Source organism: Ipomoea nil, unplaced genomic scaffold (assembly GCF_001879475.1).
Source record: "Ipomoea nil cultivar Tokyo-kokei standard unplaced genomic scaffold, Asagao_1.1 scaffold1149, whole genome shotgun sequence".
NCBI classification, from domain to species: Eukaryota; Viridiplantae; Streptophyta; class Magnoliopsida; order Solanales; family Convolvulaceae; genus Ipomoea; species Ipomoea nil.
In genome coordinates, this window is record NW_017617577.1 from 1,960,634 (window position 1) to 1,988,138 (window position 27,505).

Sequence of the window (27,505 nt, forward strand, 5' to 3'; positions counted from 1 at the left end):
TGATTTTTGTGGTGTTTTATTCTATAAATTTGATATTTTGTGGGCCCTAAACTGACAAATGAAAGGAGGGAAATAAACTGGCAGGTGCGCGTTTCATGCATATACTACGCCTAGCTGACGTGTAAACTGAAACAGATGGTCAGCTAAAGCTTTGGATTTTTATGTCCGTTTTTTTTTTCTTTTTACTTGCTTTTCTCTCTCCTTCTCCCTCTCTTTCCTACATGGCACATAAAAAACATACACTTTATGGATGCTCTTAGTGAGGTTTTTTGTTGGCCCCCGGATCCCACCTTAGTATCCACTATCTTACTCAATTCCAAAAATCATAATTTACATTAGTTTTAGGTCTTTTCTAAATTTTTTTATGGACAGTCATTTTACTCTACTATATTCAATTATTTTTTATTTAGTATAATTTTAAATTTATAATTGTAATTAACATTTTTTTTTTGCTATTGGAGTGTAGCTAAAAATTCAAAATATGTTTTGGTTTATAAGTTTACTAAATATTATTAGGAAATAAATATTACGAATTTATATAGATTGTTTTTTTTTTCATGTCAATAAGTAGTGAGTCTTCAATCTATAAGCACTTTCAGTTCATATGCCATTTCTAGTTTCTTTAAAAATAAAAATAAAAAAGAGAGTAGTGGTTCTACCACAATTGCATTTTTAATTTTCCATTTGCAACAAGACATCCAAAAAAAAAAAAAAATCATATTAGATCATTGACTGATAAAAAAAAATGTTATGAAATAGTTTGTTGAGATCAAGAAATGTTAAATATGAAAAAACTTATTAATATACATATTATAATTCACAAATCAATGTATATTATTTGAGCATCCATTTTGCTTAAATGTTCTTCAAGAATCTATTTAAGAAATAAAAACATGACAAATAATACATATTGGTCACATACTACACTAATATATAAATATGAAACCAATCTAATACATATCACTTTTTGAATGTTATTGACTCTATTACACAAAGAGTCAACAACACCTCCACTGAGGCTCAATCTCATGACCTCCCATATGGGATAGCCACTACATGTCATCTAAGCACAAGATACTTGGCTAATAAATATCACTTTGGTTATTTAGAAAGATAAATTTATTTTCTGACCATTAAATTCACATTTAACTTTGAAGCTAAATATAAGTAGATACATGTTTATAAATCTTAGAAAACTAACAATTCTTCATTACAAATGAAGAGAATCGGTATATATGAAGATTTAGTTGAGGGAATTTGAGAAAACTCTATAAAATGACTAATGTGTCTTTCAATAGTTTGAGAATTTATAGTGCAATGTTAATTTTTAGCTGAAATAAGGATCAAATAGGTCACTCAACTGCACACCAAACTACAATTAGGCCATCGGACTCAAAAACAATGCAATTGGGTCACTGAACAACACAAAATCATGCAATTAAGTTCAAAATGATCTATTTACCTGAAAGAGCGGTTACCTATTTTAAAAATGATTTTAAATTAATTAATTAATTAATTAATTAAAAAAACAAAAAAAAAAAACAAAAACAAAAAAAACAAGAACCGCCGTCGAAGAGGAATCATCTCCGGCCGGCTTAGGCCATGCGACGACCTTCTGTAAGTCTGTAACCTCACCCTCTTCCTCTGTAACCTCACTCCCTCCAAAGCCACCAATCACAGACCCCACAAATCTCTCTCCTTAAACCCCTCAAATTGCTAAGCACTGCCAGCTTCCTCAGGTGCCCTCTAATCTCGAAATCTTACATTTAATTTTCGAATATTTTCCGTTTATATATATCTGCGTGTTTATTCTGATTTGTGAAGTTGAGGTTTAAGTGTCTAAATTTGGTTCTGCGCATAAGCGCGATCGAGATAGGAGAAGCGGAAGCCCTTGATTTCTTGATTTGGCTGAAGTTCGTCTCCGGCCAACAGTTCTATTTAAAAAAAAAAATTATTTATTTATTTATTTTAAATTATTTTAAAAACTGGTAATCGCCACGTTAGTATAATTTTCGATAAACAGGTCATTGTGGATTAAATTGCACGAGTTTGTGTTGTTCAATGACCCAATTGCATTTTTGTTTAGTTCAATGACCTAATTGCAGTTTGGTGTGCAGTTGAGTGACCTATTTGACCCTTATTCCATTTGTAGCTACTCTCCAATGGCCAAAAAAAAAAATGTGTATCATACTCAATAATTAATTAATTATTTAAAGAATAAGGTTCAAATTGACCACTGAACGTAACCTGAAAGTACAATTAGACTACTGAACGAAAAAAAATACAATTAAACCATTGAACATTGTAAAATCATACCATTTGTCCCAAGTAACCTGCAATAACAAGTTACCAACAGGTAATTAACTAAAATTTTAAAAAAAAAATTAAAAAAAAAAAAAAACATAGAACCACCCGATCCATGGCGGATATGACTGCCTTCATCCATTAAAAACTTCTTTTTTAAAAATAAAAATAAAAAAATAATGAAGGGATGAAGGCAACGGTCATGGCTGCCTTCACCCCTTCATTTTCTTTTAAGCTTTGAAGGGATGAAAGCAGTGGCTGCCTTCATCCCTTCATTTAAAAAAAAAAAAAAATACTTTGAAGGGATGAGGGCAGCCATAGCCGCTACCTTCATCCGTTCATATATTTTTTAAAGCTTGAAGGGATAATGGCAGCGGCCATGACTACCTTTATCCTTTCATTTTCTTTAAGCTTTGAAGGGATGAAGGCAGCCATGGAAGCTGCCTTCATCCCCTCATTTTTTTTAAAGCTTGAAGGGATGAAGGCAGCTATGGCTGTTGCCTTCATCCCTTCATTTAAATAAAAAAAATTTTAAAAAATTAAAAAAAAAACCTTTGAAGGAGTGAAAGCAGCCATGGTCGCTGCCTTCATCCCTTCATGGATCTGGAGGTATCCTATTTTTTTTTTAATAATTTTTTTTTAAGTTTTAACTAATTATTTGTTGGTAATCTGCTAATTCAAGTCATTTGGGACAAATTGCATAATTTTACAGTGTTTAATGGCCTAATTGTACTTTTTTCGTTCAATAGCCTAATTGCACTTTCATGTTACGTTCGGTGGCCAATTTGAGCCTTATTCCATTACTAGTTTTTGTTGGAGAAAGGGCTTGTAATCTGTAATACATTTGAGATACAACAATAATACAAAATACAACAGGGAACAAAAACTGGATCATTTGATATCTTCAGGCGTGTAATCACTTTCCTATAAGCTTTAAATCTCTCTCTATAAAAACAACAAGGTTCAAGATTTAATCTTATGGGATACAAGAAGATGAATGAAATTTTCAAGTTGTTTCGTCTGAGAATTTCCTGAAGAACTGTAAGACTGTGAAAATCTCAGTTTAATGCAAGTTTTGCATCTCCTTTTTGATGTTTCTTCAAAGTATTTATAGATGCAAAATATATCTGTTTGGAGAAGTTACATGGAAGTTGCTGTGATTTAAAACTCAACTTCCATAAAATAAGATAAAGATATATCCTGGTTGATATATCTATCACTGGAGAATTATTATATATATATATATATATATATATATATATATATTTATATATTCCTTACGCATGGAAACATGCAAAGGATAAATATAAATAATATACATATATGTAGTTCAATAATCTCAAGCATACAGCTACATATACCAAGCATGTTAAGTGTAACTTTGAAGCATATAGCTTCAAAAAATATAAGAGCATATTTCAAGCATGTTAAGTGTAGTTTTGAAGCATATAGCTTCAAAATGCCCCAACACCTTACGCATGAAAATATCCAAACATGCATTAATACTCTGTTGTGGACAACCAAAGGCTTGGAGACCCACTTCAAATAAGAGAAGGTCCAATTACTCGTTCAAGAGCCAAAAACTTACAAGAGGCCATGAATGGACTGATCCATACACTTTGGCAAGAAGATGGCACCAAGATACTTGATGGACTTAACATGGAAGATACCAAGTGGGTCAATATCTTAACCTTGCATTTGGAGGCCTTAGAAGCTGCCATTTAAATACCAACAAAGAATCAAGGCCCAACTAGAATTTGAAGACCAAATTGTTGAAGAAATGTGCCAAGCTGGTTGTGCTGAATTGAAACAATAAGTTGGGCATAAAATAAGTGGGGAAATCCTTTAAGAGTGGTCCAATTTCGTGGCTTAAGCTTAGGAGAAGACAAAAGGAGCTAAACTCAAGTCACATGGAAGAATTAAGTGTCATTTACTTCAAAATTCAATAGTAGTAATTTCTGAATTTAAGTATTTTTATGTTACAAGCTAAGGAGTAAATGCATCTTCTTTGAACGTGTATAGCCCTTTTTAAAGGGCTAAAGAACTCATTTTTGGGTAGATTATTGAAGTTGAATTCATTTGGATATGTGCTTTGCACTTCCATTTCCTTTCTAGCATTCTAGGAAGAATTTCTGACTTATCAAGGATATTACCCTCCTTGTGGCGTCTCAATTGGCCTTATCACCCTCCAACCCGGTGTGGCGGCTTCCCAATTCATCCATACACGTCCTCAACCAATTCCATCTCCAACACCCTCAAACCGTAATTGTTGTTCCTGCTGTTTTGGTGAGGAAAAGATCGGGCAACCGAAGGAATCTTTGGTGAATCGAATCTTGAGTTCATCCCCCAAAGATCCACATCATTTTGGTATCAGAGCTTTGGGTTCATTCCTCACACAAAAGAGGTTAACACTCTACCAATCAATTCTTGTTTCATTTGTTTCTGCAGTAAATTTTCAGCCTGCGTCTTCTGAAAGAAAAATTCCAAAAAAATACTTCCACATATCCAATTGTGTTGAAATTTTTTCTGAAAGTACCCAACATATCACTCTAATGTTTCATGAAAGTTTTGTGTTAAAATCATACTCCTAGAAACACAGAAAATTCTCTAAAGTCAACACAATCGTAAGATTCTGCCCAGAAATTTTCTTCCTGTCTAGTCCAGAAGAAAATTTTGAAAAAAATACTTCCACATATCTTTTGCCCTGAAAATTTTTTATGGTTGAATAAAATCCCTAGTTCTTGCTAACCATAAAAAAATTGGGTCAAAATATCATCCATAAAATTCCAGAAAATTCATCAAAGTCACTATTAAATTCTGTCCAGATTTGTGTTGACATCCCTTGTGTTTTCTAGTTATTGTTCATTCTTTCACATCATCCATGGAGTCTTTTGAGTTAAATACACTTCGATAAGGATCACTTAGTGTGGATGAATTCTACAACAAGTTAAGAGATTTGATGATCCGAGATGAGGTGATTGAACCAACTACAATTACCAAGAACAGATTTGTGTATGGTGTTAGAAAGGAAATTGCACGATTGCTTCCTCAAGGGTGCAAGTGTTTGTTTACTTTACTATACCATGCCAAAATAATTGAAGAAAAATTGCAGCAAAAAGAGGTCAAGAATTCAGCATCTATTTCCTTGTCATATGATGAGAGCTCAAAAGAAATGAGTGACAATGTAAAAATAAGTGAAGAAGAGTGTGAAAACAAAGATGAGAAATATTTGGATGAGAAAGAATGAGTGAAATAGAAAAATTGAGTGAAAAGGAATTGAGTGGAAAACAAGGAGAGATAAAAGAAATGAGTGCACAAAAAAGAGAGGAGCAAAAGAAGAAACAAAATTTCTTTTGTACTGGAAAAACCGTGGAAAAAGTTTTGAGAGAGGGGAGACCTATTTACTTGATACTTTTTAAAGAGGCTAACCTTGAAAATACTAGCCTTGAACATATGCCCAAGGAAATATCTTCTCTTTTGCAGGAATTTGGTGATGTTTTTCCAAAGGAACTTCCTAAGGGATTGCCCCCTTTGAGAGGAATCGAGCACCATATTGATTTGGTACCCGGGGCACCAATTCCAAACTGTCCAGCCTATAGATGTAGTCCTGAGGAGACTAAGGAGATTCAAAGGCAAGTGGAGGAACTTTTAGCTAAGGGGCAAATTCGAGAAAGCCTTAGTCCATGTGCAGTGCCCGTGCTACTAGTGCCAAAGAAGGATGGAACATGGAGGATGTGTGTTGATTGTCGAGCAATCAACAAGATTACGGTGAAATATAGATTTCCCATCCCCCGTTTAGATGATATGCTTGATGAACTTTGTGGTGCTTGCGTGTTTTCTAAAGTGGACTTAAAATCTGGTTATCACCAAATTAGAATCCGTGAGGGTGATGAATGGAAGACAACATTCAAGACCAAACAAGGTCTATATGAATGGCTTGTCATGCCATTTGGACTCACAAATGCTCCTAGCACTTTCATGAGGCTCATGAATCATGTGCTACGGGAGTATATTGGTGAGTTTGTGGTGGTTTACTTTGATGATATTCTTATTTACAGCAATGATTTGAATGAACATGTCACACACTTGCACAAAATATTCACCATTTTAAGGAAGCATAAACTATATGCCAACCTTGAAAAGTGTGAATTTTGTACATCTTCAATTCACTTTCTTGGCTATATTGTGAGTGCAAATGGAATTGAGGTTGATGGAGCTAAAGTTAAGGCTATCCTTGAATGGCCAACACCAAGGACAGTTAGTGAGGTACGAAGCTTTCACGGCCTAGCTAGTTTCTATCGTCGTTTTGTGAAAGACTTTAGTACTATTGCTGCTCCACTAACTGAGGTGATAAAAAAGAATGTTGGGTTTATTTGGGGAGAGAGGCAAGATGAAGCTTTTAAAATTTTAAAAGAAAAATTGAGTTCTTCTCCTATTCTTGCTCTTCCAAATTTTGAAGCAGCCTTTGAGATTGATTGTGATGCTTCCGGAGTTGGTATTGGGGCCGTCCTCATGCAAGGTGGCAAACCAATTGCCTATTTTAGTGAAAAACTAAATGGGGCAAGCCTAAATTATCCAACTTATGATAAGGAGTTCCTTGCTCTAGTTAGAGCATTGGAACATTGGGAGCACTATTTGAAACCTAAAGAGTTTGTCATTCATACTGACCATGAATCTTTGAAATATTTGCGAGGTCAAGGCAAACTCAATAGGCGCCATGCTAAGTGGGTTGAATATATTGAATCTTTTCCTTATGTGATCCAATATAAGCATGGTAGGGATAATGTGGTTGCTGATGCACTTTCCCGTAGATACTCCTTACTTACCTCTTTGCATACACGATTTTTGGGTTTTGAGCATATTAAAGACTTGTATGCAAATGATCATTACTTTGCCAATGTCTTTCATGCATGCAAAAATTGTTCTCATGACAAATTCTATGTGCATGAAGGGTTTTTGTTTAAGGCTGATAGACTATGCATTCCTATGTGCTCTTTAAGGGAATTGCTAGTCAAGGAAGCCCATGGAGGAGGCCTTATGGGGCATTATGGGATCCATAAGACTTATGATGTCTTATGTGAACATTTTTATTGGCCTAAAATGAAACGAGACGTTCATAGGGTTTGTTCTAGATGCATAGTGTGTAGGCAAGCTAAGTCTAAAAGCATGCTTCATGGACTTTATCAACCCTTACCTGTGGCTGAACATCCTTGGATTGATATCTCAATGGATTTTGTCCTTGGGCTGCCTAGAACACAAAAGAGACATGATTCTATATATGTTGTGGTGGACCGCTTTTCAAAAATGGCACACTTTGTTCCTTGCCATAAAACTGATGATGCTAAATATGTGGCTGATATTTTCTTTAGAGAAATTGTGCGTTTGCATGGCATGCCTAAGTCAATTGTTTCAGATCGTGATGTGAAGTTTCTTAGCTACTTTTGGAAAACCCTATGGGGAAAACTAGGAACTAAACTCTTATTTTCTACTACTAGTCACCCTCAAACTGATGGGCAAACTGAAGTAGTAAATAGGACTTTAGGAACCTTACTAAGGGTTTTAGTTAAGAAAAATTTAAAGACTTGAGAAAATTGCTTGCCATTTGCTGAATTTGCTTACAATCGCCATGTTAATAGCACCACTGGGTTATCTCCTTTTGAAATTGTTTATGGATTTCAACCACTAACCCCATTGGATTTAATTCCTTTGCCTATTAAGGAAGTGTTGAATACAGATGGAGCAAAGAGGGCGGAGGCAGTCAAGACAACCCATGAAAAAGTGACACGCCAAATTGCAAGGAAAAATGAGCAAATTGCAAAGTTTGTCAATAAGGGGCGTAAACCAATGATCTTTAAACCTGGAGATTGGGTTTGGGTGCATTTGAGAAAAGAACGTTTTCCTGCCCAAAGGAAGTCTAAGTTGCTGCCTAGGGGAGATGGACCATTCCAAGTGCTTTCAAGAGTGAATGACAATGCATATGTCCTAGAGTTACCCGGTGAGTATAATGTGAGCACAACATTCAACGTAGCTGATTTGTCTCCCTTTGATGTTGGTGATGAAGATTCGTGGGCGAATCCTTTTGAAGAGGGGAGAAATGTTGTGGACAACCAAAGGCTTGGAGACCCACTTCAAATAAGAGAAGATCCAATTACTCGTTCAAGAGCCAAAAACTTGCAAGAGGCCATGAATGGACTGATCCATACACTTTGGCAAGAAGATGGCACCAAGATACTTGATGGACTTAACATGGAAGATACCAAGTGGGTCAATATCTTAACCTTGCATTTGGAGGCCTTAGAAGCTGCCATTTAAATACCAACAAAGAATCAAGGCCCAACTAGAATTTGAAGACCAAATTGTTGAAGAAATGTGCCAAGCTGGTTGTGCTGAATTGAAACAATAAGTTGGGCATAAAATAAGTGGGGAAATCCTTTAAGAGTGGTCCAATTTCGTGGCTTAAGCTTAGGAGAAGACAAAAGGAGCTAAACTCAAGTCACATGGAAGAATTAAGTGTCATTTACTTCAAAATTCAATAGTAGTAATTTCTGAATTTAAGTATTTTTATGTTACAAGCTAAGGAGTAAATGCATCTTCTTTGAACGTGTATAGCCCTTTTTAAAGGGCTAAAGAACTCACTTTTGGGTAGATTATTGAAGTTGAATTCATTTGGATATGTGCTTTGCACTTCCATTTCCTTTCTAGCATTCTAGGAAGAATTTCTGACTTATCAAGGATATTACCCTCCTTATGGCGTCTCAATTGGCCTTATCACCCTCCAACCCGGTGTGGCGGCTTCCCAATTCATCCATACACGTCCTCAACCAATTCCATCTCCAACACCCTCAAACCGTAATTGTTGTTCCTGCTGTTTTGGTGAGGAAAAGATCGGGCAACCGAAGGAATCTTTGGTGAATCGAATCTTGAGTTCATCCCCCAAAGATCCACATCAGATGAAGTGTAGGGAGTTGAGTCTTCTATGGGCTATGATAGTGAGGAGATTGAGGATAGTGAGATAGAAATGGGAAGGAGAGAAAGAGGGAGAAGAAGGGCAGCAAGAAGGGATGTAGACGATGATTTGGGCAACATTAAAATGAGTATGCCTAATTTCCAGGGGAAGAGTGATCCAGATGCCTATCTAGAGTGGGAGAGTAAGGTAGAGAGGGTGTTTGATTGTCACAATTATTCGGAGAGGAAGAAGGTGAAATTGGCATCCTTGGAATTCACTGATTATGCCACTTTATGGTGGGATAAGTTAGTGTTGACAAAGAGAAGAAGTGGAGACCGTCCTATTGAATCATGGAGAGAAATGAAGATAGCCATGTGCAAGAAGTTCATTCCAACTTGGTACTACCGTGAGCTCTATCAACAACTCCAAGATTTGGTGCAAGGGAGGCTGTCCGTAGCTGAATATGACCATGAAAATGAGAAGTTGATGACAAAGCTGGGTTTGGAGGAGGATCCACAAAGCACCATTGCCCGTTTCATCAAGGGGCTAAATTGGGACATCCGTGAGGAGATGGAAATGCATGATTTTGTGGACTATGAAGAGATGGTTCAAAAGGCTGTCCAAATTGAGAAAAAGCTCATGAAGAGGAAAAAGAGGGCCCAATCCAACACTTCAAATTGGAAAGCTAGCAAGGGACAAAAGGAGTGGAAAAATGACTCCAAAGGAGAAGCTAGCAAACCGAAAGAAGCTGTTGATAAAGGTAAAGGTAAAGTTGAATTTTCTTCAACTAAACCAAGTGGTGTTCGTTGTTTTAGGTGCCAAGGAAGAGGACACATTGCTAAAGACTGTCCTAATAAGAAAACAATGATAATTAATGATTTTGGTGATATTCAAACTGAATCTGACCAAGATCAAGAGATGAGCAATGAGGATTCACAAGGGGAAAGTGCTGAAATTCAAGAAGCTGTAGAAGGGGAGTTCTTGATGGTGAGGAGAATGTTGAATGCTCAAGCCAAAGAAGATGAGGCACAAAGGGAGAACATCTTCCACACGCGTTGTCATGTTCATGGGAAGGTTTGCAAGGTGATCATTGATGGTGGAAGTTGTGCTAATGTTGCTAGCACTGAATTGGCAAATAAGCTTGGCTTGCAAACTAGATCACACCCTACCCCGTATTCTTTGCAATGGTTAAACAAAACTGGGGAGATTAAAGTGGACAAGCAAGTGATGGTGCCCATGTCTATTGGAAAATATGAAGATAGCATTTTGTGTGATGTGGTGCCTATGCAAGCTGCTCATGTATTGTTGGGGCGTCCCTGGCAGTTTGACAAGAAGACAACTCACGAAGGACACACCAACAGATATTCTTTCTTTCATAATGGTAGAAAAATTGTACTTGTACCTTTATCTCCAAAACAGATTTTTGAGGATGAAAAGAAAGAGAGAGAAAAAGAAAAAAAAGAATGGAAAAGATAGAGATGAATGAAGTTGAATGAAAGAAATGCTTAGGCATTTTGTTGTCTCTCTTGTGTGTTGAGAGATGTTATTCTAGGCTTATCAAGATAATACCAATCTTGTGGTGCCATCCATTCCTTATCACCTAGGACCAAGGTGTGGCGGAAATATCTTTATAGAAAAACACAAAAATAATCCCCCAAACCAACCCCTACATCAACCAATTCCATCTCCAACACCCTCAAACCGTAATTGTTGTTCCTGCTGTTTTGGTGAGGAAAAGATCGGCCAACCGAAGGAATCTTTGGTGAATCGAATCTTGAGTTCATCCCCCAAAGATCCACATCATACTCTCAAGCATATTAGCTATATATCTCAAGCATATAGCTATATATCACAAGCATATAGCTATATATCTCAAGCATATAGATATATATAAAACTCAAGCATATAGCTATATATTCCAAGCATATAGCTATATATCTCAAACATATAGTCATATAAATTTCTCCCAGTACTTTAATTAACTTTCTACCAAACTAAAATAATATTTACAACTCCACAACTCCAAATATTATTTAAGCATTCATGGTAGTTCGTCTGAAACATTAATCTCCATTACTATATAAATTTCCAACAGTTTTTTACGCGCATTGCGCTATTGGGATAATGCCCAATGTTTTTTTTTAATAACTACTTTAAATTATATCAAGGCAAGATTATATTGGAATTGTTCATGCATAGATAATTGAATGTTGAATTTGCGTATTTAAATAGGCAATTCTAAGTTTACAAATGCAAGATAATATAGTCAAGATTGATTATAATTGTCAATAAAATAATTGTATAGGTATGGTTGAAACCAAATACGGGACATAAGGGAGAGCAAATAAAAATTATGGCATAAAATATTAAATATATACTAATATTGAAGAGCTAACTGCGGCTTGCCAAACAAGGACATTGCAAGGTAGTTTCCCACTTCAATTTGTTGTGTGATTTGAATACTCCTTTTGTCAATAAATCCCCCAAGTAGTTAATGTGATTGGCTTAATTATATATTTTTTATTTTTTTAAAACAATTATTATTATTATTATTATTATTATTATTATTATTATTATTATTATTATTATTATTATTATTATTAAATATATGTATACCCTTAGGTCATTTTACATGTTAATCTAAATAGCTAATTTTTTCAAGTATCTTTTTACCAACCATTGATTTTAATTCGCTGGTCAAATCCGCTTACGCTAACCGCTAACTGCTGATTGTCAAACAAAGATATTGCGAGTTAATTCTCACTTCAATTTGTTGTGTGATTTGAATACTCTCTTTGTCAACAAATCCCTCAAGTAGTTAATATGATTGATTTATTAATTATAATTTTTAAATTTTTTCATGGTATTTAATAAAATACTTGGTAAATAAATATATAGCATTATTTTGTATTATAACTTTGATATTTAATTAGAAAATAGTGGACAAAAAATATAATAGGCAATGTAGTGAATATGATCAATTGATGAATTTGAATGTAAAGAATTTTTACATTGGAGAAATATAAAGACAATATAACTAATAAAATTATTTCTCTTAATTAATTTATTGATAATGAATAATTTTTTTTTAATAAAGACATTGTAGGGACAATGTAACGAATATAATCAATTGATTAATTTGAATGTAAAGAATTTTTATATTGGAGAAAAATAAAGACAATATAACTAATGAAATTATTTCTCTTATTTAATTTATTGATAATGAATAATTTTTTTATTTTTTATTTTGAATAAAGACATTGTAGACACATAATTCTAAATTAAAGAAATACATATATATTATTTTTTGTTGTAACTACTAAATTATTTTTTTTTAATTTAATAAGAGTCAAATAGAATACTAATTATGTCAACTTTGATTGAAATGAGGTTCGAACCTAAGACCTTTCTTATTAAAATCAATGAGTAAGTTAACGGTGAACTAATAGAAATTAACGGAAAAGATAATATTTAACGGAAAAGTTAACTGATAATCATATTCATTAAGGATAAATTAGGAAATCTCAAGGAAAAATTAAAATCTGATCAATCTGAGCCATTCATTTGATTAAAAAATTTGACCGTCATTTTTTCTACCCATTATAGGCCTAACTCTCTTGGGCTCTTATTAGTATATATATATATATACTAGTTTTTTACGCGCATTGCGCGATTGGGATAATGCCCAATGCTTTTTTGTTAAATAAGTACTTTAAAGTATGTATATTAAGGCAGGATTATATTGCAATTGTTCATGCATAGATAATTGAAGGTTGGGCCCCCCACACTCCGACCCGACAGAGCATTGTGGGAAGTTGTAAATCACGGTGACTCAATGGTTCAGCAGACAGGGCCAAATGCTGATACGCACAAGGAATCTGCCCACTTTGGACATAATTCCCGCACTGCCGCCGCCGAGGTTCAAACCTTCGTCTCTTCTCCCAAATACTACCCACTAAACCATTGAGCTAAGCCCGTGCGAGTTAAATAGGTAATTCTAAGTTTACAAATGCAAGATAATATAGTCAAGATTGATTATAATTGTCAATAAAATAATTGTATAGGTATAGTTGAAACCATATACGGGACATAAGGGAGAACAAATAAAAATTAGGGCATAAAATATTAAATATATACTAATATTGTTTGAGGAGATTCCGACATTAGGATTTGTGGTTAAGTTCTATTAAGACTTTAATATTAGAATTAGATTAACGGTGTAGTTATAATTCTATATTAGACTTTAATATTAGAATTAGACTAACGGTGAATTAACGGAAAAGTTAAATGGATAATCATATAATTAAGGATAAATTAGAAAATCTTAAAAGAAAAAAATTAAAACTTGAACAATATGAACCATTCATTTGATTTAATAATTTGGCGATCATTTTTTATACCCAATGTCAATAATTAAATAAATTTGCTAGTCAAATCCGCTAACGCTAACTGCTAACTGCTGATTGTCAAACAAGGACATTGCGAGGTAGTTCTCACTTCAATTTGTTGTGTGATTTGAATACTCTCTTTGTCACAAAATCTCTCAAGTAGTTAATATGGTTGGCTTTATTAATTATATTTTTTAAATTTTTTCATGATATTAATAAAATACTTGGTAAATAAATATATAGCATTATTTTGTATTATAACTTTGATATTTAATTAGAAAAATAATGCACAAAAAAAGATAATAGATAATGTAGTGAATATAATCAATTGATGAATTTGAATGTAAAAATTTTTACATTTGAGAAAAATTAAGACAATATAACTAATGAAAATATTTCTTTTAATTAATTTATTGATAATTAATATTTTTTTTTTGCACTGAATAAAGACATTGTAAGGACAATGTAGCGAATATAATCAATTAATAAATTTGAATATAAAGAATTTTTATATTGAAGAAAAATAAAGACAATATAACTAATAAAATTATTTCTCTTATTTTTTTTTTTTGAAAATTATTTCTCTTATTTAATTTATTGATAATGAATAATTTTTTTTTGAATAAAGTCATTGTGGACATAATTCTAAATTAAAGAAATGCATATGTATTTTTTTGTTGTAACTACTAAATTATTATTTATATAATTTAATAAGAGCAAAATAGAGTACTAATTATGCCAACTTTGATTGGAATGAGGTTCGAACCTAAGACTTTTTTTATTGAAATCAATGAGTAAATTAACGGTGAACTAACGGCAATTCTTAAAATTTTAATGGAATTAGTAACGGTGTGTGGGTATTTTAGGAAATTTTAGTGTAAAAGTTAAATCTGATCAATCTTTTAATCAATCTGAGCCATTCATTTGATTAAAATCTGTGACCGCCATCTTTTCTACCCATTATAGCCTAACTCTCTTGGGCTCTTATTAGTATAGTAGATAGTAGATAGTAGATATAGTAGATATATATATATATATATATATATATATATATATATATATATATATATATATATATATATATATATATATATATATATATATATATATATATATATATATATATATATATATATATATAAAATTTGTTAGTGGTGGACTAAAATTGTCACTTTACACATAATTAAAGGAGAAAATTTGTACTCCGTATATGGTAATAATTAATGGATCGAGTCTACAATATAAGTATAATTAATGGACCAAAACTGTCATTTTCTCTTAAAAATTTAAAAGTAAAAGAAAAGAAAGTTGACCAATTAATGGTTGACAAATTCACTTTTCAAAACTTAATTTTACTATATTGACCATGCTAAATACCCTTACATCACCACTCACAAAAAGAAAAACAGAAAAAATAAACCTATTAAAACCTACCACATCAGGGAGTGTCAAGTTTGTGAGTGGTATATGTAAGGGTAAATAGCATTTTCCATAAAACAATATATGGTTGTTAATTACTTTTTAATTGAATTAATATTAATATTATTATCAATTTCTATTATCTAATAAGAAACTGACTTAAGGTTTACTATTAAATAATAAAAAATGGACTTTAGAAATTCTACATAATAAAAATAGTTTTAAAAACCTTAAATTTGTAATTTTTTAAAAAAATTTATTTTATTACATATTTGTGTAGTTGTTAAATTCTGTATTATTTGTAATCTACAAAATTAAAATTCATACTTTAAAAACTAGAAACTTGGCAATTTTAATAATTACAACTTTAGATGATGTGCTTGATTTAATCGATTGTCGAGTTAATTACTGAAATGGTCCTTAACTATAGTAAAATTATCGATTTGGCCCTTAACTATATTTTTTACCAATTAAGTTTCTCAATTTTAAAAATTTTAACCAATTTGGTCTGCTATTTGTTTTGTTGTTAGACATCCGTTAACTCGGGACCAAATTGATAATTTTGTTATAGTCAAGAGACAATTTCGGTCATCACATGTACCATTTCCTCTGAAAAGATAATTATTGAAAGGATCCCTTAACTATAGTGAAATTACCAATTTGGTCCTAAGTTAACGGATGTCTAACGAAAAAACAAATAGATGACTAAATTGGTTATAATTTTTAAAATTGAGAAATTTAATTGGTCAAAAAGAAAATAATCAAGGACCAAATTAATAATTTCGTTATAGTCAAGAATCATTTTGATAATTAACTCAATTGTCAAAGAAAAGACCGGTCTAATCTTTTTTTTTATACATTAATTTTTTTTTTTTTGTCAGGATTCAACCACCCACCACCAAAACCCATACAAAAATATTGTTGGGAAAATACATCAATTCTTCAACAAGGATCTTACAAATGTATTGACTTAGCATTCTCCTTCCTGAACATAGCAGGAAACAGGCTAAAAATCCCTAAAATTAAACATCACAGCAAAGAATTTAAATCCCTGTTTAACTAGAAAAACACTGACAACTGGAAAATACAACTTCAACAGGATACAGATGTTGCTGCAAGAAAAAAACACACAGATTGTCCCCCGAGACTTAGGGTAGTTGGTTCGTCGCCTGACTTAAAGGTCATGACTGGAAGCGACAGTGTGGGGGTTTGAATTCCACTAGAAACATGTATGGAAAAATGGCCCAAGGATTATGGAAGGTCTGGATTAGATCCCTTGTGTGCACATGAAGACTAGGATCTGAGTGGTGGGCTGATTGCGCGACTTGCAATATATCTCTGCAGTGGCTCTAGGGGCAGGCTGGGATCACCTAAGTATAAAAAATAAAAATAAATAAATAAATAACACAGATAGGCTAACCAAGTCCAGCTGATTGGCAAACTCAATACTGACTAGGAGCTTCTTAAACAGAACACATGAAGTATTTCCAATCCAGCCAGCACTGCACATATGGCCAAATCCAGATAGACTGACTGAAAAATGGGCAATGAAATCTGTGTTAAAAAATGTTATTGACAGTAGGATATCAACGCTTCAGATGGAATTAAAGGAGAGACAAACCGCAAGAATTTCGAGCAGTGTGAAAAGCACTGCACATATGGCCAAATCCAGATAGACTGACTGAAAAATGGGCAATGAAATCTGTGTTAAAAAATGTTATTGACAGTAGGATATCAATGCTTCAGATGGAATTAAAGGAGAGACAAACCGCAAGAATTTCGAGCAGTGTGAAAACAAAGGTGGCATTATCCATGATCATGAATGAACTTCAATGGTTTTCCTGGCATAGATGATTCAAAAATGGAACATACCTCAAAGTCCCGATAAATCACGTATTTAAACAGGCACTAACACATCAGGTAGTATAAATGATAAGATTATAAGAAAGCAGCTAGAAAAGCGAAGTTCAGAAGAAAGTTAAGGAATGTAATTGAAGGGGAGAAATACCAGAAAATATTCAGTGGCTTAGATGCAGGCAAGACTAGATAAAACGAAATGCATTTAAGCCCGACCTTGTTTAAGCAACTTAAAGCAAAATGTTATGTGATTCTCCAAGGTGTAATGGTATTTATGCCACCAATAACAATGACCTTACATCCCAACCAGAATTCCAGTTTGTTTCAGTACCTAAATGCAATCAAACACACCCTTCTTTCTAAACTTTTAATAGACCCTGCAACAAGGATTTATAAGGAATAACTTGAAGCAAAATACAATGGATATGTTACTCTATAAGATAATGAAATCTATGGCAAATTTAGCTTGGCGACACTACACTTTGTAATTATCACAAACTCCAATCGCATATTGGCATTTACATCCCAAACCAGATTCCAATAATTCAGTTTGCTTCAGTCCATAATAGAACAATAAAGTTCACCAGTTACCCATATGCTCAAATAACACTAAAATACATTGCACAATTAGTAAACACCTTGTTCCAAAATAAAAAATACAAAAAAAATACAAAAAAAAAAAAAAAGAGGAAAGAAGCATCATAATGAAAATCTTTTCAAATGTCAAAACAAAATCTGGGTAATCTTGTAAAAGAAAGAAAATACACAAGTTTATTAAAGAGAACACTTATATCTTGATATTCAATGAGGGCAATCATTTATATTGATTGAATCTCTTGAGTAAATTGTAAGGACATAATGAAAATCTTATGAAATGTCAAAACAAAATCTGGGTGCCTAATACAAGCATATATAACAACTGAAATTAAAAAGTACATATGGTGTTCAGAAAAGCTAAATTACAGCTACTTGAATTTTAACATCACCTATTTGAGCATCTTAATGGCACGTTTCCTAGAACGTCTTTTCTTGATTGAGACAAGGCTCTCCACATAGTAAAAAACTCCATTCATGCCATTGACTCCAATTATTTTCCTTTCTTTTCTTTCTGGATCATACAAAAATGGTGCATTTGGAGTATTTTGCACAACTATGCAACCATTTGCCAAGCCCCAATGATATGAAAGTTGGAAATCCATCGTAATCATGAGATTTTTGGTCCAAACCCCAACTCCACTTCTTTTATCTTCCAGCATCCACACTTGTAGGCACTTTTGGAGTTCAAAATGTGCACCATACACAAGTAATCCAAGACGACCTCTGAAGTTCATAACACTATAATGGTGAGATTTTACAATCACCGCGTCAGGCACTACAATTTGTTGAAAGACCTCTCTACGCATGTCAAATGATGCTACAAAAGCCTTCTCATTTACATTTCCTTTTTCAGCAAGCCAATAAATGAATCCATTCAGTATCACATCACAGCTCCTCCTCGTGATAGTCAAGGGGAAATCAATCTCGATTTCTTTCCAAGTATCCAAACTGAATGAGTACACCTCTACCCTAGTCAATGGCATTCCACTATCAGCAAATTGAGGACTAAAGTTCAGTATCCTTACAACCTTGTAATCATCAGAACTCGGTTCATGACCGAACCCAAGAGTTGCCTGAACCCTTTTCCTGTCCCTAGCAAGTATAGAACCCTTTGGGAGGCACCTACGTTCTCTTAATGAAGGGTTCCAGAGGAAACACCACCTCCCTAGACCCACACAAGCAATACAAACTAGCCCATTAATTGAACCCACAACAAAACAACTAGTCCCCAACTTCTTAAACTCATCCAATTCAACCAGGATATTAGGACTTTGGACTGTACAGAAAACAGCGGAGGGAAGCTCATGGTTGCGCAAAAGGAGAAGATAGTTGCGTGTCGGGTCCGAGAAGGACTTGTTTAGCTGCATTGAAATAAACCAGCGGCTTGAAATCACATCACACCAGAATTTGGACACGCACTTGGCCCGCAGAAGATCCCTGACAGGAACACGGGAGAAGATTTCTCCCAAAACACCTTCCGGCAGATCATCGAAAGTGGTTATCAGCCTTCTTCTCCGCATTTTCTCAGTATAAATTTCAAATTACAGAATTGGGTTGTCTGTGATTGTGAACCAGAATCAACATTTCTTTGAGGCAATTCATCAAACACAGTCATGCAGATTACATCAAATTGCTTGATAACACAGCACAGTTAGCATACCTCAGAATAATCTCACCACGAAGCTCGATAACATTATTTCTCGCGAGGGCTGGGTACCTTGACTTCCAATTCCTGCACATTCATAAATGATAATCTTAATTTTTCAGCCAATAAAAAGTTAAAATTACAGAATTTTTTACTTTTTCAAGTTGACACAGACGTTGCTCGCGGTAAAATTCGTTTTGCCCCCTAATTTTCCACCAAATGCTAAATCGCCCCAAATAATAAATTCAAATTTTTAAATCAAGCCTTTATAATAGAGTTAATTCCAGCAATGGTCCTCTAACTATTGCAATTTTCTAAAATTAGTCCTTGATTTTTAATTTGGACAAAAAACACACTTAACTTTCAGATTTATTCCAAGAGAGTTTTTTGCACTTTTAGTCCCACAACTATATTGGCATTGGCAGAATTGATCCACGACTTTTGAACCTTGCAATTTTAGTCCACGACTATTAATTTTTTTGCAAAAATGGTCCTTCCGGCCACTTTTCCGTCAAAATTTTACCGGAAAAAAAAAATTCTCCATTCTTAGTCGGGTTAAAATTGACATTTTACTTATCTCAAAAAATTAAAAGAAAAAAATTGATATTTGACTACATACAATATTACTGGGCTACATACTACTGCCCCAGGCGGCGGAGTTCCTGGAGCAGGCAGGGCTGTCAGTAAGCGACGGAGCGGTCGTGGCGTTTCCCGGGCTAGTTAGGTTATCCGGCAGCAGCATTGGACTGCTCCAGGAACTCCGCCGCCTGGGTAGTAGTATGTAGCCCAGTAATATTGTATGTAGTCAAATATTAATTTTTTTCTTTTAATTTTTTGAGATAAGTAAAATGTCAATTTTAACCCGACTAAAAATAGAAAATTTTTTTTTCCGGTGAAATTTTGACGGAAAAGTGGCCGGAAGGACCATTTTTGCAAAAAAATCAATAGTCGTGGACTAAAATTGCAAGGTTCAAAAGTCGTGGATCAATTCTGCCAGTGCCACTATAGTCGTGGGACTAAAAGTGCAAAAAACTCTATTCCAAGAATGATCCTTCCATTAAATATCTGTTAAAGTGATGTTAAATAGAGGGGTAGTGTAGTCATTTCCTTAATTGCTTTCTTCTTCCTCTTGCCAGGGTCACTTTCCGGTATCCCCATCATCTTCCTTTGTTTCCTCTCCCCCTTTCTGATCCATGTCGTCCGAGGATTTTCCGGCCAGGATCAACTGGTGTTTGGAGGAAGGGGCGGAGGAGTTCTTTTTGAAGCCGGTGCGGCAGGCAGACTTGAACCGACTGAGTTCCCATTTGCTCAGACCCAAATTCCAGAAGCTTTGCCCAGCCGAAAAATGAAGGCGGTGGCGGCGGAGGATTTCTATGTCTCAGCCCAACCGCGCAACCAGCCAGGCCGATAAGAAGAAGAAAGAATACTGGTTTGATCTCTAAACTTTGGGCGATGATGGATCGAATTGGATCAATCGAAGAAGATCTGAGAGATATTGAAGGAGGATTGAACCAAAATTGCGAGCGATACAGAGCCCATTTTTAGGAAGCAAACGCGAGTGTTGTAATAGAGAACACAGTGAAATTTGCGAGCGAGAATTGAGAAACATCGGCGAGTAGATTGAAAGCAAGTCAGAGAGTAAAATTGGAGATGTGATGATTGTGGGGTGGAAGCAAATAGGGATCAGAACCAAATTAAAAGTAGTATGCTTTTAGTGTGCTGGTTGTCCTTCACCATGCATCCACAAATTCTTGTATAGTCACAGGTTACCACTTTTGCGAGATATCGAAGGATGATTCATGATTGAATCATAGATGAGATGTAATTATACACAATCTTCGTTCTTGCTAGATTTCTAGGTCATCAAATTCAGGATTCAGGGCCTGCTTGCAATTGAACCTATATATTGCAGATTTGGTATTTTCCGGCCAAGTTCGAATTTCCGATCACTGTAAACCCGCTGGAACTGCCAAAAGAAAGAGAAATTTTTTATGATTTGTAGCATTCGTTGGTTAGAAACCAAAATTTTATACAGATATACATGATTTTTGAAACTTACAAATGGTTTGTACTACTTAGTTTAGTTAGTAAATAAATACATTATATGACCACAAAAGGGCAAGAACGAAGAGGTATGGAGTGGGTATAGAGAGGAAGAAGAAAGCAATTAAGGAAATGACTACACTATCCCTCTACTTAACGCCATTTTAACTGATGTTTGACGGAAGGATTATTACTGGAACAAATCTGAAAGTCAAGTGTCTTTTTTGTCCAAATTAAAAGTCGATGATCAATTTTGAAAAATTGCAATAGTCAGAGGACCATTGCTGGAATTAACTCTTTATAATAAGACTCTGTATTTTCCACCAAATGCTAAATCGCCCCATATAATAAAGTCAAATTTTTAAATCAAGCCTTTATAATAAGACTCTGTATTCTAGGCTAGCCATGGATCATTTGAGTACTGATACCAGACAATCGTTATACCCTACACCACGACGCGCGTAGCACTGTACGTCGCGCGCCTCCCAAAACAACGTCATTTTGGGGTCGTTTTGGGAGGCGCGGTAGGAAGTTGCTGTGATTATGTATATTTGTTCACACAATTATGTGTATTTGTTCATACAATTATGTATATTTGTTCATACAGTTATGTACATTTTTTATACAATTATGTACATTCTTTTTATACAATTATGTACATCCGAATCAGAAAATTTGTGTGTATTATGTTAAGAGTTAATGTGTATTATGTTAAAAGTTTATGTTTATTATGTATTATGTTAGATTATGTGTATTATCTTTTAAAAAGAGTATGTATATTTTGTTATATAATTATGTACATTCATGTATACAATTATGTGTATTCTAGTATAACATTATGTACATTTTTGAACAGGGTTTTTTTTTTTAAAGAACAAATAACTGCCATACACTGGGGCGAGAAATTTAAAAAACAAAAAAAAAAAAAAAAGAAGTTAAAACGACGTCGTTTTGCATCTGGGCACACAGTGCAACGCGCGCCGTGGTGTAGGATATAAATTGCCGATAGCAGATGAGATCAATAGTTCTGAGAATAATCTTACTATTAATTATTATTGATCAGTGCATTATATAAAGTACATGAAGAGATTTATTTATGAGGATAATAAAAGTCCTAGTTAAATAAGAAATGCTAAAAGATAAATTCACAATATATATCTACAATCTACATCTACAATTATAATAAGAGCGAATAATGTTAAGCCCTTAACTGGAATTAAAAAATGTCGGTACTAATTGTTTCTTAAAATGAATGGTTCATATTATTTTAATTTTAGTATTTTTAATGATTTTTCTTATTTACCCTTTATTATATTATTTTCTTCCCTTAAATAACCTTAAATTCCGTTAGTATAAACTTTATTAACGGAATATTCCGTTGACTATTTACTATTCTTAACTTACTTATTAATTTCTATAAGAAAGGTCTTAGGTTCGAACCTCATCATATCCTAATTAGAGTTAGCATAATTGTTAAACATATACTACGAATATGTTAAAATGTATTAAAAATATAATATAAAATTTAACATAAACTTTGATCAAATAATTAATTAGTCCGACTAAATACATAGCATTAAATGATTATAAATCAGGAACTTGGAAAATCATTTGATTTTCTTTCATTAAAAAATAAATAAATTTAAGTTCAGTTTTTTTTTTTTTTTTTCGTTTAATTAATCTTCTTTTGTTTATTGAGAACAAAACTTAATATTTCAATTATGCTTTTATCAATGCATGAAAACTTCTAAAGAAATTTGTAAGTTACTTTTTACTATATTATTATAACAATATCTATTGTAATCTTATATTTTGAATTATTTATTATCATCCTCTATTGACAACAATTGTCATTGAAAAGCTCTCGAAACGATTTGTCTCAATAAAAAATAGAAATTAAAAAAATCAATGATTTCATTATTGTGGATGAAAAGTATGTACGCCACTTTATTTAATCATTGTGATGTGGAACTGTGTTTTATGTTCATAATTATTATGTGTTCATAATTATAAAGCTATATATTTATAATTTTTGAACTTCGTATTCATAATTATTGAACTCTATATTCACAATTACAGAACTCTATGTTCATAATTACTAAATTATATATTCATAATTTTTGAACTTCATATTCACAATTATTGAATCTGTATATTCATAATTACAGAACTATATGTTCACAACTCTATGTTCATAATTATAGAACTATATGTTCATAATCTTTAAACTATATATTCATAATTATGAACAGTTTTGGAACCGTGTCCACCTTGCAAGGTGGGCACGGTTCCACAACATAATTTGCCCACTTTATTGCTCTTATTAATTAAATTAAAAAATAAATTAGTAGCTACAACAAAAAATAATATCAACATGTGCTTGTAAGATAAAGAGGAGTTCATAACACAATTAAGATTCAAGTCATATATACACAATAAGTCAAATTTAAAACTTTCTACACCATAATCTCATTGCATGATGAATCCCTATATGATACCACCAATAACCCAATTGCACATAACACAATACGAATAACAAAAAAAAAAAGACATGTACTGAAGATGAAAACAATAACAATGCTATTCAAAAGATAATTAGAAAAATTTAAACAAAAAATAGTATTTATTTAGACTATCGCTTTTAGACTTAGTACTTAGATTAGCGTTATTACAAACTTGCAAACATTTATTTTTGTTAAAGTTATATATAATCAATCTCTAATATATTATCTTGTATTTATATACTTTAAATTACCGATTTAAATAAACAAATTCAACATTTATTTACCATGAACATCTTCTATATAATATTACATTGATATACTTTGAAATACTTATTTAAAAATAACCATTGGGCATTATCTTATTCGCGCAAAGCGCGTAGAAAAACTAGTAATACAATAAGAGAGAATATACCGTCCTAATACATTAAAACAACATCTACAAATCTAATAAGAGCCTACAAATCTAATAAGAGCCAATAATGTTAGGCCCTTAACTGGAACAAAAAAAATGTCGGTACTACTTGTTTCTTAAAATGAATGGTTCATATTATTTTGATTTTAGTATCTTTCAATGATTTTCCTTATTTACCCTCTATTATATTATTTTTTCTCTTAAATAACCCTAAATTCCGTTAGTATAAACTTTAGTAACGGAATATTCCGTTAACTATTTTTTATTCTTAACATACCCATTAATTTATATAAGAAAGGTCTTAGGTTCGAACCTCATCCCAATTATAGTTGGCATAATTGGTAAACATATATTATTTTTTTTTGAAAATGGTAAACATATATTATGAATATGTTAAAATGTATTAAAAATATATATAATTAGGGCTGTGCAAACCCGACCCGACCAACACGTCCGATCCGAAAACCGAAACCACCACATCCGACCCGCCCGTGGTCCGATTAGCCATATCTGAACCGAAGCATAAACGACGTCGGATAAAGGAGGTCGGATAGGGTTTGGTTTTTTCCCATCCGACCCGTCCGACAATCCGATCTAACCTAGGGTTAGGTTTTATGTGTATGCTAGACGACGTCGTATGAGGTGAGTATATATGTATGTTGAAGCCCTTGTGAAGCCAGATGCGCAGCCCTACTCTTCTCTCATTCTCTGAGACTCTCTCACTCTCAGATCTCTTCTCTCGTTCTCTGCTCTCTACTCCTCTCAATCTCATCCTCTCATTCCTTTGAGTCTCTCAGACTCTCACAGTCTCACCTCTCTTAGTCTGTACTCTCTGAGACTGAGAGTCTGACTGTATGAGACTTTGAGTCTCTGTGGACTGTGGAGTCTTCGACTATCCGATTGTCCGGTGGGCGGTGGTGGACTGGTCGAAGCCCTTCTCGAGTTGGTGGTGGAACGTGGACTGGTGATTAGAGGCCCTTGTTCTTCGAGGAATATTAAGGGGAAACCAAGTAAATTAGAAACCCTAGTTTTTCCATTGTTTTTGTGATCTGTTGATCATTTTCTCTCTGTATGTTCATATGCTCGTATATTTGTGTTAGATTATGCTATGTTGTGTTCTATTTTCTGATCTATTATGGTGGAAGCAGAAACCCTAGTTTTTGTTTTTGTGATCTGTTGATCCTTTTCTCTCTGTATGTTCATATGCTCGTATATTTTTGTTAGATTATGCTATGTTGTGTTCTATTCTCTGATCTATTATGGTGGAAGCAGAAACCCTAGTTTTTGTTTTTGTGATCTGTTGATTCTTTTCTCTCTGTATGTTCATATGCTCGTATATTTTTGTTAGATTATGCTATGTTGTGTTCTATTCTCTGATCTATTATGGTGGAAGCAGAAACCCTAGTTTTTGTTTTTGTGATCTGTTGATTCTTTTCTCTCTGTATGTTCATATGCTCGTATATTTTTGTTAGATTATGCTATGTTGTGTTCTATTTTGTGATCTATTATGTTGGAAGCAGAAACCCTAGTTTTGTACCAGTGATTTGTGTGGACTGTGATATTGTAATCTGTTGAGAAGTTCCAGATTTCATCTCACTTGTCTCTAATTTTGTACTTGTGATTTGTGTGGACTATGATATTGTGATATTGTTGATACTTGAGAAGTTCCATATTGCATTTATTGGTGGAAGGCATTAAATGTTGAAATATAAGTTAAAGGCTTGAATGTGAAATTATCAAGTTTCAAACTTGAAATTTCCATTTATTGGTGGAAGCCATTAACTGAAATCCAGATATTGATGAATTGGATACAATTCCTGAATCTGGATTTCTTTCATTATTTGAGTATGTTTATGGATGTATTACCCTTAATTGAATATTTGAATGTAAATATGTAAATATGAAAATGTGAAATCTTGATACATGATGACACAAAAAGTGTCTGAATCCTGATTTCTTTGTATGTTTATGTGAATGTGATTGTTGGCTTGTTGCCTTTGCTGAGTAATTGATGCCCATCATTTTAGATGGGAAGCATCAATGTTCCTGACTCTGGACCTCAACCCTCAACTCAAGAGGGACATGGAGGACAAACCCAAGACACTGAGAATCCTGCTCAGCAGCCTCAGGTTGCTCTTGCTGTTCCTGCAAAAAAGAGGAGGGCGGTTGAGTCTAGATCTCCAGTCTGGTATCACTTTGAAAAGATCAAAAACTCTGAAAATATAGTGGTTAAAGGCAAGTGCCTTTACTGCCTGAAAGTGTTTTTCTGTGAGTCTAAGAAACATGGCACATCATCTTTGAAAAATCATATGATGGCATGCCTTAAAAATCCTGTTTCAAAGGATATGAGGCAGTCCTTTCTCACATTCAATACTGTTTCAACTTCTGCAACAGAGGCTCCTGTGGGGGTTTTGGGGACTTGGGTCTTTAATCAAGAAACCATTAGAAGGGCATTATGTGAGATGATCATAATAGATGAACTCCCTTTTAGGTTTGTTGAGGGTCAGAGGTTCAAGAAATTTATTCTTGTAGCTTGTCCTGGGTTTCAGATTCCTTCTAGGTGGACTATTTCTAGGGATATCTACCAAATCTTCCTAGATGAGAGGTTGAGTCTTAAGAAGTTGTTTAGGGTGGGCACCCAAAGGGTCAGTTTAACCACTGATACTTGGACTTCTGTCCAAAGGATTAATTATATGTGCATTACTGCACATTTTATTGATGACCAGTGGAGGCTTCAGAAAAAAATCATTTCCTTTGTCCCTGTTTCTTCTCATAGGGGGGAGTATATTGCCAAAGCCTTAGAGAGTTGTCTGTTGGAGTGGGGGATTAAAAATGTGTTCACTGTGACAGTGGACAATGCTTCTTCTAATGATACAGCTATGGGATTTTTTAAAAGCAAGTTGTTGTCTTGGGGGGGGGGGGGGCGGGGGGGGGTTCTTCTGTTAGGGTGCAGTATATGCACATGAGGTAGCCCATATCTTAAACTTAGTGGTTCAAGATGGCTTGAGGTTTGCAGATGAGTCAGTTAAAAGGGTGAGGGATGCAGTGAGATGGGTTAGGAACTCACCTGCTAGGTTGAATAAGTTCAGAGAACTTGCTGAACTCATTGGGGGTGGAAGCCAAATCAGCTTTGCAGCTTGATGTCCCTACAAGGTGGAACAGCACCTACCTTATGCTCAACACTGCAATTCAATATCAAAGTGTCTTTGACTCATTTCATCAAAATGATCCTTCTTTTTCTGCTGACTTGGGTTCTGCACCTTCTTTCCTTGATTGGGAGACTGTTGAAAGCTTAATGAAGCTTTTGAAAACTTTTTATGAAATGACTGTGAGAATATCTGGTTCTCTTTATGTCACTTCTAACACATTCTTCTCTAAGATCTCTGATCT

At 33.9% G+C, this 27,505-nt stretch overlaps 1 protein-coding gene across 2 annotated transcripts; it reads right to left on the bottom strand.

Annotated features, from left to right (window-relative positions):
- Positions 1 to 17,688: 17,688 nt before the first annotated feature.
- Positions 17,689 to 19,350, bottom strand: LOC109183701 (putative F-box protein At5g62660). 2 transcript variants are annotated; one of them, XM_019333762.1, is made up of 2 exons: positions 19,332 to 19,350; positions 17,689 to 19,243 (listed from the first exon to the last, which is right to left on the bottom strand). In XM_019333762.1, exon 2 carries the CDS (start codon positions 19,029 to 19,031, stop codon positions 17,901 to 17,903), a length of 1,131 nt encoding a protein of 376 aa, XP_019189307.1. In that variant the 5' UTR covers positions 19,032 to 19,243; positions 19,332 to 19,350; the 3' UTR covers positions 17,689 to 17,900. The 2 variants fall into 2 exon arrangements, with proteins under 2 accessions (XP_019189307.1, XP_019189308.1); XM_019333763.1 differs by lacking the exon at positions 19,332 to 19,350 and having other exon boundaries at positions 17,689 to 19,069; positions 19,172 to 19,264.
- Positions 19,351 to 27,505: the final 8,155 nt, after the last annotated feature.

What these genes read in the sequence shown, in the direction of transcription:
- LOC109183701 (XM_019333762.1), bottom strand. Translation starts at nt 19,031, where the DNA reads ATGCGGAGAAGAAGGCTGATAACCACTTTCGATGATCTGCCGGAAGGT.